Below are 13,392 nucleotides of genomic sequence, written 5' to 3' on the forward strand. Positions count from 1 at the left end.
TTCTTTGTACTTCAACTATAGGACAAGATGAGTAAGATGCGAGCCAATGAGGTCAAGCTGGAGAGCAACAAGCGCAAGCTGAAGGAGGCCCTGGACGTATGTGAGAGCCGCATCACGAAGCTGGAGCTGGCTCGCCGCTCGCTGGAGGGGGCGCTTCAGCGAGAGAGGCTGGTGACGAACGACCGGCAGGCTGAGACCCAGCTACTGCAGGAATGCGTTGAAGCCCTGCGGGGGCAGGTGGCCGATGGCCACGCTAAGGCCGGCAGCCTGCAGCTGACGGTGGACAGGCTGAATTCATCGCTGGCCAAGGCGGAGGAGGGGGAGAGCCAGCTGAAGGATAAGGTGCAGAGCCTGTCCCTGGCGCTGTCTGACAAGGCGGCCAGTGCCTCGGCGCTCAAGGAGAAAGCCCAGCAGCTGCAGAAAGCCTTGAATAGTAGTGAGCATGACCGCCGCATCCTCCAGGTGAGTTTGGAAACCAGCAGGTCTGTCCTTGCACAAGTTCAAGTTCATTATCATCTGACTGTCCATGTACAATCATATGAAACAGCGTTCCTCCAGACCACGGTGCACACAGGTACACACACAATACACAGCACATGATAATCACAGGGAGTCCCCAGGTTACGAATGAGATCCATTCCTACGTCGCTTTAAGTCGAATTTGTAAATGTCAGAGTAGGTTCTTATTTAGCGTCAGTTAGTCAAATGTAAAAAAAATAAAAGAATTAGTTCTTAAAACCGTTTCGATTGGGGGAAAAAATAAAAATAATTATGATTAAAAGTTAATGCTTACCCTTGTTCCATTGTGGATGGACCGGAAGGGGTATTCGTTTTTTTGACTTTTTCAGTTTTCCATTTTTTTATAAATATATTCATGCAATCTTTAAACTTTTATGCACATCAAGTACGTTAAATGTTTGCAAAACAAAAAATAATTCCCCCTCCTCCCTCCCACAAATACAAAACTATAACTTCATGACCTGTCAGTGCTCTCTCTTTTCTGGGATATGATTCTCTTTCTGGGATATCACACTTTTGCATGCATACACCCATACATTGAAGGGCCATACTGATAATTGGGCCCCTACATTATCCAAGTACGGTTGCCGGATCTTAATCAATGCATCATATTGAGTTTCTAAGCTCTAAGTAATTATCTCCATGGGTATCTCGAGCAATAAGAAGGGGAGAGTCAGACTTCCGAGTGATTGCCACACACTTCTTGGCCACATCCAGGGCCACCTTAACAAAACAAATTTGAAATTTCGTCAGTTTATTGCTCACGTCCATAAGGTTGCCCAAAAGGTCCAGCTCTGGGTCATATGTGAAGATCATTCCTGTTAGTCTTGTTAGTGTTCCAGCAAGTTCATGCCAGAATGGTCTTACTTCACACACTACCATGTAGAACGTAGGAAGGTTCCACAACTAAAGTACATTTCAGATATTTCAGAATATGATTTGTGTAGTTTTTGAGATCAAGTTGATGTAAGAATTTATATTGTATACATATCTCGCATTTAACGTTAATATCGAGACAGCAATCAGACCAACATTCCTCTGGTATTATAACATCGAGATCTGACTCCCACCTCTCCCTCGACCTTGGCGCTTTCGCCTTGAAGAACAGAATACATCCTAGTTATAAATTTAGGTGTATGTCCCAGTAGAAGCATCCCTTCTACTTCCTGTTTGAGGGTGGGACTAATGTGGGACCCCACCTCTCTTGCAGAAAAGACCTTAATTGAAGAAAGCAGTGGAAGGTTCCATTTGACAAATCATATTTCTGTTTTAATTCTTCAAAGGACATAAGTAGCCCTTCTTTATAGCAGTCTTCAATACGTCTATAATTCCTTTTTTACGTCAAACTTTTAGAATTCTATTACCCAAGTTCATGAGGCAATAGTTCATTCTGGCACAATGGAGCTTTAAGTGATATCCACACTTTTTTTCCCGATTTTCTCATTAATCTCATGCCAAGTTTTAATCATGTGTATGATAATGTACCTCCATGTTACCTCAAAATGTACCTCCATGTTAATTTGACAAAATCCCTCGCTGCCTCCAATCCCATTTGGACGGAAGGGGCATTCGAGAGGAACAATTTGGGGGCACACTTTGTTCATGTGTAAGAGTTCTCCATAAGTCGGATGGACGTTCGTAACCCGGGACTTGCAGTATATACATAAAAATATAATTTAAAATAAAATATATATATGGAATATTTTGGGATTATTTGCCTTCATAAATTTTCCTTTATAGGGTGGATCAGTTAGTGTAGCTGTTAGCGCAACGCTGTTATAGGGCCAGTGACGCGGGTTTAGATCAGTGCCGTCTGTGAGGAGTTTGTATGTTCTCCCCGTGTCTGCGTGGATTTCCTCTGACTGCTCCGGTTTCCTCCCATCTTTCAAAAGCAAGCGGGGATTGTTGGATCATTGGGGTATTTGTAGGACCTGTTACCATACGGTATCTCTAAATCAAAGTATTGAGTACAGGAGTTGTGGTGAAATTGTATAAGACAGATTGAGTGCAGGTTTTGTCATAGGCCTACAGGAAAAATAGCCATGAAATTGAAAGAGTCCAGAGAAGATTTACAAGGATGTTGCTGGCACTTGAAGAGCTGAGTTTCAGGGAAATGTTAAACAGGTTAGATCTTTATTAATAGTTTGGCACAGGCTAGATGGGCTGAATGGCCTTTTTCTGCACTGTAGTGTTCTATGGTTGCAGGATACTGATCATTCAGGGCAGCTCAGTTTGCGTGACGCTGTTGCAGCACCAGCGACCTGGTTTTGAATCCTGCACTGTCTGTAAGGAGTTTGTACATTCTCCCCATGTCTGCGTGGGTTTCCTCTGGGGTCTCCAGTTTCTTCCCACCCTCTGAAATGTTCCGGGTTGTTGGTCAGTTGGGCACCATGGGCTTGTGGGCCGAAAGGACCTGTTACTGTGCTGAACGTCTTTTTCAAAAAAAAAATCCCACAGCCTGTGGGAAGAAGCTATTCCTGATTTTGATGCTCCTGTACTTTGTGATGGTAGTGGGTCAAGGATACTGTGTGCCGGATGGAAAGTACCATAACAATTCTTTGAGCCCTATTTAAACAATGCTCCTGGTGAATGTCATCAATAGATTAAAGGGAGACCCCAGTGATCTTCTCAGCCATTTTGATGATCCTTAATATTGACTTGTGGTCCATACAGTGGTTTTCACACTTTTTCTTTCTACTTGTATACCCCCTTTAAGTATTCCTTTTCCATAGGTGCTCTGTGATTAGTAAGGGATTGCTTAAGGGGGTATGTGGGTGGAAAAAAAAAGTTTGTAAACCACTATTTTATTTGTACCTCATTGACTCATTATGTGCACGGTTTCGTAACTCCAAAGGGAATGGGCCAATGACAATTTTTCTCGAGCAAAGTATTTCAGTAACAATTGGGTCTAAAGCAGAGGTTCTCAACCTTCCCACTCACATACCCCCTTAAGCAACCCCTTACTAATCATAGAGCACCGATGGCATAGGGATTACTTAAAGTGGTGTGTGAATGGAAAGAAACAATTTGCAGCTAAGCAGGACACTTTACTCCTGTAAAAAGTTTTCAAGATTCAATTTATTGTCATTGTAATTCTTCTTTGGCTTGGCTTCGCGGACGAAGATTTATGGAGGGGGTAAAAGTCCACGTCAGCTGCAGGCTCGTTTGTGGCTGACAAGTCCGATGCGGGACAGGTAGACACGGTTGCAGGGGAAAATTGGTTGGTTGGGGTTGGGTGTTGGGTTTTTCCTCCTTTGCCTTTTGTCAGTGTAATAAAGCAGTGTCATCTAACATGAAATTGCTTTTGCCTGCTGTGAGGCAGACAGATTCACCAAGGCAGAAATTGCCTGAAGCAACTCTTACAGTCAGATAAAGAGAAGCAAAAGAGAGTGTCTGTGGATTCACTTCCAGCGCTTCTACAGCCACACAGCATCCTGTCCAAACCATTGGCGACCCGAGCCCCAGATCCAAACCTCTTGATGCGGTCAGGAACCATTCTGTGCCTTCCGCACCCCCTCGCATCCCAGTTCCAATACCAGGTACCCCTTCAGCCAGTTTCGAGCCCGTCTCCAGCAGTCTGCAGCCAAGCACGAGTCTCCTGACAGCAGTCTCCTAATAACATGTTCCAGTAACATGCCAGTATGCACCCAACAAGAGCCTTGAGTCCTGGTTGACCTCATGGAACATAGAACAGTACAGCATAGGAAGAGACCCTTCGGCCCACATGTCTGTGCTGAACACACTGCGAAGTTAAACTGAATCTCTGCTGCTTGCCTGTGTTGCAAACATTTCAGCCATTTCAGAAATGTAGTCAAGGATTTCTGTTTTCAGTTGTAAAATGGGTACTTTTCTTGCAATGGAGGTCAAAATGTGCCATTGTAGAAATATGATTTGGCACCTCCGCATAAAAATTGCTCTCAGATGCAACCTCCAGCTTTCCTTTTTGGAATGCTGCTGGAAGATGAAGCCCATAGACATCCCAGGACTGCCAGTTGGAGGTGAAACCTCGCCCAACAAAACCACTCCTCTCGCTGAGGCTCCTTTTCCTCTCCTCCCACCTCCCTTGCAACTAACTGCCTGTCAGCCCCGGTTCTAACCAACCAACTCTCCAATCCAGGCCCCGATCTCTTCCGCCCCACTGGCAGAGTGCCTCTGGCTCCCCAAAGCATAAAGGAAGGAAGGCAACCACAGGCCAGTCGTCACCACGGCCTCTGGTACATTTTCAGCAGTTGGTCTTTGATTGAGGTGCCCATTGGCCGGGGTGCACAGAGACCCTAGAGCTCACCTTGTGGGGATGCACCATTTCTGAGCCACGAAGGAAAGGGCTCACTTCCCCTCTCCCTGGCTGACATATCTGCCACCTTCATTATTCACTGAGAGCAGAAGGTCAATCAGTCCATGCTGCCTTCTGCAAGAGTAATCCTCTCCAGCCGTTCACCCCTCTTCTTACTTCTAGTGACCTCTGAACCTTTTTCAGTCTTGCTTTGCTCTTTATTTCTTCTGCACTCGCTGAGGCTATTTTGCAGTCGCCAGTTAACCTGACTGTGGTTTTGAGAGGACGCTGGCGTACCAGTGCATCGTGGACAGAACTTGCAGACTCCATACAGATAGCGGTTGTAGTCAAACCCGCTGGGTTGCTGCAGATGGAAAGTCGCAGGGCCACCATCTTGTCCTTGTCCTCTCTCTCCTCCAGATTATTTTATTGTCATGTAATAAAATAGAATTTGATATCACCCGAAATTTCCTATAGTGTACCGTAAGCCCCTTTTATACAGAGATCCCAGTAATTTGGCGTGTGAGCAACCCATGTTTAAAGCCAGGTCGGGTAGTTCACATCAAACCAAGAAGAGCTGGGTCAGTGCGACCTTTTACACAGGGACCCTGCAAAAGGAGGTAAGACCTGCAGCATTACAGCGTTGACGTCCCGGGAAGGCGGGTAAGCCATTTACATTGGGGCTGATGCATATTGCATCGGCTCTGATACCACCTACCTTGGCGGGTTAAATACCGGGATGAAAATGACCCACCCCCACACCCCCCCACACCCCGTACCGTGTTCATCTCATTCACACAGGTCAGTGTAAAAGGGCCTAATGATTCGCATTCAACAAAAATTGCTCACCATCCCTTGAAGCCAGAGAGGGAGAGGTAAAAGAGAGTCCCCACAGAGTCGCTGAGTGGCCGCAAATTTGCCTCCGGCGCTCCCGTGGCCACATAGCCTTCGGTCCACACTTGAGCTCCAGATGCACACCAATGATGCCATCAAGATGACTCCAGCACCCTTTCATAACCCTGATCCGACACAAGGTTCCCTCTCCCTCTCAGCCAGTATCGAGCAGGTCTCCAGCAGTCCGCGGCCGCCAGCAGCCTATGTGGGTTCCTTGCCTTGAGTCGCCCGCACCCCGTGTGTTCTATTCTTCAGCCCCCAAACCCCTCGCTGATCCACCGCCAAGGTCACCATCCCATGGGTCATCTCCTCTGTTCTCCTTCTCAAACAGAGGGTGGTGTCCCCGTTTTCTGGTGCCCTGCACCAGTCCTCTCCAACCCCTCATGGATGCTGCTGATCAGAGGTGCCGCCATCTTGGGCTGAGGCCACGCAGTTGCGGGATTTTAAAATTGACCTCATTCGGTGGTTTAGTTTAAATATTTTCTCCCTCTTCCCCCCACTCTCTCTCTCTCCCTCTCTCCAACCTCCTCCTATCTTCCCTCATTCAACACCATAGAACTATTATGGTACATTGGGGTCATTTTGGGGGAAGTTTGGATGTTTAAAATTGAAGGAAATTTATTTCATAAGGAGGAATATTAAAACAGGTCTAGTTACTCCCCACAAGCTCCACTTGTGCACATTAGTTCCCATATTTGTTTATGCAACAGTGATGTCCATATTTTAAAATGCCCTCACTCACTGCAAGGTATTGAGAGGGATCATAGAGGTGAAGGAGGCCATTTGGTCCATCAACACCATGTCATTTTGCAAGAAAGGTGCTATATAAAAGGATATGCAGGTGGGTAAGATGGAGATCACATGGTGCATAATTACTGGCACAGAGCTGTAGTAACTACCTTGGCCAGTTTCCATGCAGCAAATTCCATTTCAACTTGTTCATTTCTTCCTAATAGCTGGAATTAACATAGAATATGTCTGAGCCAGTCGCACACCTGTTTCCTCTCACCGTGCTGAGGTGACTAGTGATCGACAAGCCAGACATAACAGTGCAAATTCTGGCAATGGACCCAGGAGTAGTTGGGGGCCCAGGGAGGCCGATATTCTGAAGGTGCCTCTTAGCATAGGTAAGCTCAGTAATGCCCTCTCTCTTGGGGGCTGCACTTAATAGGATGAAGAGGCATGTGCACATTTTGCGTGTGTGTGTGTGTGTGCACACGTGTGCACGTTTGTGTGTGTGCACGTGTGCATTTGTGTCTCTCAGAGAATAGATCGAGAGAGGCTGTCAAATTTCCACTGACACACTAAATTCCCAGTTAATAAATTGTTAAGTTTGATTAGAGACACATCTTACTGATTCCTGATGTAGGTATGAGCATTCCTTGCCAAAGGAGGGCCCATAAATTTTTATTTGGAAATAATTAACATGATCATAACACTAATGGAGACACGTGCACAAATGCAAGGAAATTATGGGGAAATTAGTGAAGGAATGGGATAGCTCTATGAGCTGGTATAAACCCAATGGGCCAAATGACCTCCTTTTATCCCATAAGTAAGTATGGAAGATGGGAAAACAAGCACCAGTAAAAATTTAAAAAAAAAATGTATTCTCCCTCAAGTGCTTGGGAAGAAAACTCTCATTCAATAATGTCGGGTGATCTTGCGCTTCCACCAGAAAGCAGATGGGACTCTGAATTAAATTTTCGTTCTAATGACAGAGCCTCTAAATGTCCAGCACGTGCTCACCTGTGTGAAGCCGGATGTAGCTGTGCCTCCTGTCTTTGGAGGGGAGAGTACATCTGCTGGTTTGTTCAACACTATCAAGGATATCCCTCATTTATTCAAATGAACAGGGTGTTCAATACCCACGATTTTCAAAACCAAATATGAATCTAGGTTTAATTCAAATTTTACAGTGTTCAGGGATTTGAATGTTCTCCTAGCCCAACCATCAGGTAATTTCATAGGTGACGTGGACCACGCTGGAGTTTCCTCACAGGGAGCATTGTGGCAGTACCAGGCAGGGAAAACTGGAGGTGGGATGGGATTGCTTTGTCAGATGGTGCGGATTTAATTGACCAAATAGTATTTTAAGGAAATATGGAAAGTTAGACCTGTTGTGGTGACTGTTTGAGAAGACAATGCATCCTGGCTGCCACATCGTTGCTAAAATCTCTCACTCTCTCCTTCCCCCCCCACCTCCCCCTCCACCAGCCCTTATTTCAGTTCCATCTATTCACTATTTACACCACCATTCTCAGCTTCTATCAGATTGCAGCACTGGCTGTCTTTGAATTCTCCCCCCCCCCCCCCCACCCCTACTCCAGCCTGGACCACTCATCACCCTCCACCTGACCCCTTATTGTTTTTCTTGCTTCTCCCTCCCTTCACCTGACATCTTCCAATCCTCTGCGTCTGCCTATCACACTTGGCCTCTCCCTGGTCCACCAATCCCACATGGGCCTCTGCCTGCTTTGCACTGCCTTCTCTTTCTCTCTGCCTTCCCAGTCTTGATGAAGGGCTCCAGCCCCAAACGTCAACCATTCTTTTTCTCCCGCTGATGCTGCTCGACCTGCTGAGTTTTCTCCCAACACCCCCCCCCCACCCCAACCCCATTCCCCAGCAGATTGTGCTTAGCTTCAGATTCCAGCACCTGCAGTCTCCTGTGTGTCTGGAGAAGGGAAGATTACTGTACTAGATCAGCCGTTCAGCTCCTAAATTCAGGAAGCAGATCGCCTTTTCACCTTAACCTGGCAATTCACCAGCATGCTGGAGAAACTCAGCTGGAAGTAAAGGGGTAACAACGTGTCGTGCCTGGAGAATATTCCTGATGAAGGGTTCAGACCCAATGCATTACTTCCTCTGAATGCTGCCTGATTGGCTGAATTTCTCCAGCACTCAACAGTGATGTTGTAAGAAACTACTCTCCCCCTGCAGGGGCCACTCTTGCCCTCTACATTGAGTGACTATCCCATGAGTTGGGCTTCAGGATGGAAGTCAAGTTTATTGCCTTTATACAATCCGACGAAACGGCATCCTCGGTGCAAAACACGTAGACACACCACCAGACATAACACACATACAGACAAATTATACACATGCAGGACAAGTATTTCATATATATAAATAAATATTGTTTCATGAATGTGAGAGACTCGGATGGCTAGTGTGAGCATTCAGCGTTCTCGCTGTCCATGGGAAGAACCTGTTCCTCAGCCTGGTGGTGCTGGCTCTGATCCTCCTGTATCTCTGCCCATGGGAGGAGCAGCTGAAAGAAGCGCTGTGCAGGGTGGAAGAGGTCCTCAACGATTTTGCGTGCCCTCTTCAGACAACGATCACTATAGTTCACATCGATTGGGGGGAGGAGGGGAGAGGGAGACTCCAGTTCTCTCCAGTCCAGATTCTCCCAAGTCAACCTGACAACCTTTGAATTTCACTGAAGGTTTTATTCTTTCTCGGAGTGCTTCTCCTCCATTCCGGAAGAGGTTTTGCCTAACTGGGACACTCTTTTCACAGATTCCACCCAGCTTGGTATACAAGCTTCACAATAGGGTGGCATGGTTGACATAGTGGTTAGTGCAATGCCTTTACAGGGCCAATGACTGGGACAAATCCCACACTAGCCGCTTTCAGGTAGCTAGAATACCCCAACGTAAAGCCGCCTAAAATACCCGAATGCGGCTGTTGGGAGGCCACCTGAGAGCGGAGAACCCTGACCTGAGGAGTACTTGCCCAACCCTCCTCAGTTAAGTGTATTCTCTGCTTCTGAGTGCTCCCCCAAGGCACCTGAAAGCGGGCGGGACTACGGCCACAGTCGACAGGAACCGCCGTTTGCTCCACAGTGCCTCTCCCCGCTCTGGACCTTTCGGGTGCCAGAACAGCACTTTCAGCGCTGCCACCTGAATGTTGCTTCGCACACTCCCGCAGCCGGCTCTGGAGCCACATTCTCCCAGCTATTCCACCAGAAAGCGGCTACTGTCTGTAAGGAGTTTGTATGTGGGTTTTCCATGGGGGCTCTGGTGCTCTCCCACCGTTCGAAACTACCAAGGGTATTGGTTAATTTGGTGTAAATTGGGAGTCACGGAATCAAGAGCTGAAATAACCTGTTACCGTGCTGCATACCTAAATTTTATAAAAAACCACAGACCGACTGGCTGCATTAAATCCCCATTCCTGTTCTGGTATCTGCCAATCCAGTTGGTCTCTGGTAGTGATCCAGTGGTGGGAACCTCTGATTGTTTTCCCCTTCCCCATCACCATTTGTATCTTATTAGACGGAACCATAATCAAATTTGGGATCCTCACATAGGGAGCAGACGAGCTTTTCTCACTTGAATTCTTGAGACTACAATTGATTACATTGAAATTCTGAGGAGACTGGAAAGTTAGGCAGCTTCCCCTCAATGTGTTGTTGTTCAGAACCCAGTGGACTGTGTTATTAAGTCAAACTTTATTGAGCTTAACATGTTTCAAGTGAGCTCGCTGCACAACCTGACTCTTTCTAAACCTGGCCATAATGGTTGGCATCCTGTCAATGTCGTCTACCTGGCACCCTGACAACACTCCCTGACACATCAGGCTCTTCACCAGTGCCTGGAGTCCTTGCCTCCTGTGGCAGCCACGCAGTGTTGCAAGTTCCCTGCCAACAAACTGAGTGCCATTGGCATCACTGCGGGGCCAGCACTGGAGCTGTCAGTCAGAGATGGTGGGGGGGGTTGCACAATAACTCATTTGGGGGATACGGCCCGCGAATTCCCTTCCCCATGATGCTGACCCTGGTGTTCCACAACTTCTGCTAACTGCTCAAGATTATGGTTCTCAGACCATCTTCAGAGCTTGAACTCCAGTTACTGTGTTCCCTCCTCAGAGCTGTATCCCAAAATCCCTCCCCTCCTAAGCAAAAACCTCCACAAAACATAATGGACTCAGCCTAGTACCATCTCTCCACCATCAAGAACGTCTACAGGAAACGTTGCAGTCGGAGAGCAGCAGGAATTATCAAGGATCCACAGCAGCCAAGACGCGCTCTGTTCTCGCTACTGACCTCAGGACAGAGGAATAAGTGCTGCATGACTCGCACCACCAGGTTCAGGAATAGTTGCTTCCCCTCAGACTCCAGCACAATGGATTCATTCAGAAACCTCATCAGACATGAAGCTGGTGGCGCTGCTGCTGGTGCGTTCCCGCAGTGAATCGGGAGCGGAGTCACAGTGCTCCCGTGGGGTCCAACTGCCCAGGCCAACTGCTGTCTGCTCCGTTCAGGCTTGAAACGGCTTGCAAAAGGAGCCGACGGTTGTTTTATTTAAGAATTCTGTGACTGCAGGATCTGCGCACAGGATGGCGGCACCTAGAATGGGCAGCATCTGTGAAGGGAAGTGGAGGGGACCGGAGAATGGGGAGAAGCAGAGGAGATGACCCACAGGACAGTGACTGACCAGTGAGGCATTCTGCTGTTGAGGAAGCACACAGATGAAGGGGCTGCTGGTGACTTGAGGCTGAGTAATGCTTGTGAGAAAAGAGCAGCGCCTGGTGCATGAAGCCTTCCTGTTGCTATTCCAAAAGGGAGCAGAGGAAGACAGGGGTCGGAGAGCTGGACGTTACTGAGCGTTGGAGGGACGTCGCAAAGTTGACGGAGGGAGTCAGGGTGGATATCTAGGGTGCACATGCCTTGTCTAATTCCAGGCTTGCTTGGGTTTGACCAGAGCCAAGTTGAATTTTATGGTGGTCTGTTTTCTGTCCTGTGTTGCAGGAGCGTCTGGAGGCAACACGTCAGGCTGCTTTGGAGACAAAGAAGCAGAACAGCACACTGGCTGACAGGGTGGAAAGCCTGCAGAGCAAGCTGCAGGATGTGGAACTCCAGCGGGCAGAGCTTGACAGTCAGCTGCGCAAACATCAGGAGGTGAGGGCCTGTAAGCTGCTTTGTGTTTTGTGGGTGAACATTTCCCATGTTATATTGCTCAGTGCAGAGCACAGGTAGAAGATGCCAAACCTATCCCAAGTCCATCGTGGGCATCGACCTCCCGTCTGCTGAAGACGTTTATGTGAGGCGCTGCCTCAAAAAGACCTCCATTGTGAACTGCACAGTTAACGTAGCTACTACCACACCCATGACCTGGGTTCGAATCCGCCACTGTCTGTGAGGGTCTGTTACCATAGTGTATATCTAAATTTTTAAAAATCATGAAGTATCTCCCGCACCCTGATCTCAAACTCATCTCACAGCTGCCTTTAGGCAGAAGGCACAGAAGTCTAAATCTAGCTCCTCTACATTTCAGCACAGTTTTCTTCCAACAGCTCTTGAACCTTCCCCTGCTACCCTAACCTATCCATAAACCTACTTTGAGACCAAAAGATCTGTCTGCACTATTGAAACATCACTATTTTCTTGCACTAACTGCAATTGAGAATGTTTTATTTATTTCTCCTTTTATATTTATTTCTCCTTTTATATTTATTATCTTCTTTTCTGTACAGATAGACCCAAACTTACGATGTCCCAACATACGAAATTTCAAAGTTGAGATGGTTCTGTTCTCGCGTTTCTTTGGCGAAATCTCACATTTTTTCACCCAATTTCAATTTATGACACGAATCCTGGAACTGAAGCCCATTTTAAGTCAGGGTCTACATGTCTTGGCATAGTGAGATAATTTAATGTGTACTGAAGTCTTTGGTATATCTGTGTGGCCGCAGCAAGTAAGAATGTTGGTGCACCCGAACATTGTACTTATGTATAAGACAATAAACTCTCATCTCAATATGAAGTCCAGTAATAGATCATTACAGCCCAGTACAGGCCCTTCAGCCCTCAATGTTGTGCTGACCTATAAATTCCTACCCAAATAAGTGCTAAACGCTTCCTACCCCATAACCCTCTATTTTTCTTTCATCCATGTGCTCAATAGTCTCTTTAAATGCCCCCAATGTTTCATCCTCCACCACCATCCCCAGCAAGGCATTCCAGGCACCCACAACCCTACCCCTGGTGTCTCCCCTAAACTTTCCTCCCTTCACTTTGTACAGATGTGTTTGCTATTCCTGCTCTGGGAAAAAGGCGCAGGCTGTCCACCTTAATTATCTATGCCTCTCGGAATGGGGCAGGCAATCGAAATGGGTGGTCACTGGGAGATCCACGCCACTACCGCGGACAGAGTGAAGGTGCTCAACGAAGCGATCTCCCAGTCTGCGTCCAGTCTCTCTCTCTCTTTTTTTTTTAAAATTTTTTATTTTTCACACCATAAATCACAATAGCCATGATATACACTTTTTCTTTTCCACACATTTACAGTGACTTTTTCTTCCCCCCCCCTCCCTCCTCCCAAGCCACCCCCCCCCACCCCCCCCTCTCATCCATTTTAGGTATACAATCTAGGTTGCATTAATTCAGTCAGACAATGTTGTCATTCAACAAAAATACACCAGAAATTCTACTGTGTCCATTCTTTTCTTTTCTTCTCCTTCCATCAACTTAGGTAATGTTTGTTCCCGGTAGGTTTTCGCTATTGTATTTAATGTAAGGCTCCCATACTTGTTCGAATATTTCAATATTATTTCTTAAACTATATGTTATTTTTTCTAATGGAATACATTTATTCATTTCTATATACCATTGTTGTATTTTCAAATTATCTTCCAATTTCCAGGTTGACATAATACATTTTTTTGCTACGGCTAGGGCTATCTTGACAAATCTTTTTTGTGCA

The 13,392-nt window shown here is 46.7% G+C and overlaps 1 protein-coding gene across 7 annotated transcripts in view; it reads left to right on the plus strand.

Moving 5' to 3' along the window:
* LOC138754527 (rootletin-like) overlaps nucleotides 1-13,392 on the plus strand; it is a 128,449-nt gene that overhangs the window by 95,801 nt on the left and 19,256 nt on the right. For 5 of the 7 annotated variants that reach the window (XM_069918907.1, XM_069918905.1, XM_069918906.1 and 2 more), the window contains 2 exons: nucleotides 22-462; nucleotides 11,439-11,588. In XM_069918907.1, coding sequence (XP_069775008.1) covers nucleotides 22-462; nucleotides 11,439-11,588 — 591 coding nt within the window. Of the gene's footprint in view, nucleotides 1-21; nucleotides 463-7,903; nucleotides 8,788-11,438; nucleotides 11,589-13,392 lie in introns of those variants that run through there. The other 2 variants (XM_069918912.1, XM_069918910.1) reach the window with 2 other exon arrangements.

The sequence above is a fragment of the Narcine bancroftii genome, chromosome 2, assembly GCF_036971445.1.
Source record: "Narcine bancroftii isolate sNarBan1 chromosome 2, sNarBan1.hap1, whole genome shotgun sequence".
Classification (NCBI taxonomy): domain Eukaryota; kingdom Metazoa; phylum Chordata; class Chondrichthyes; order Torpediniformes; family Narcinidae; genus Narcine; species Narcine bancroftii.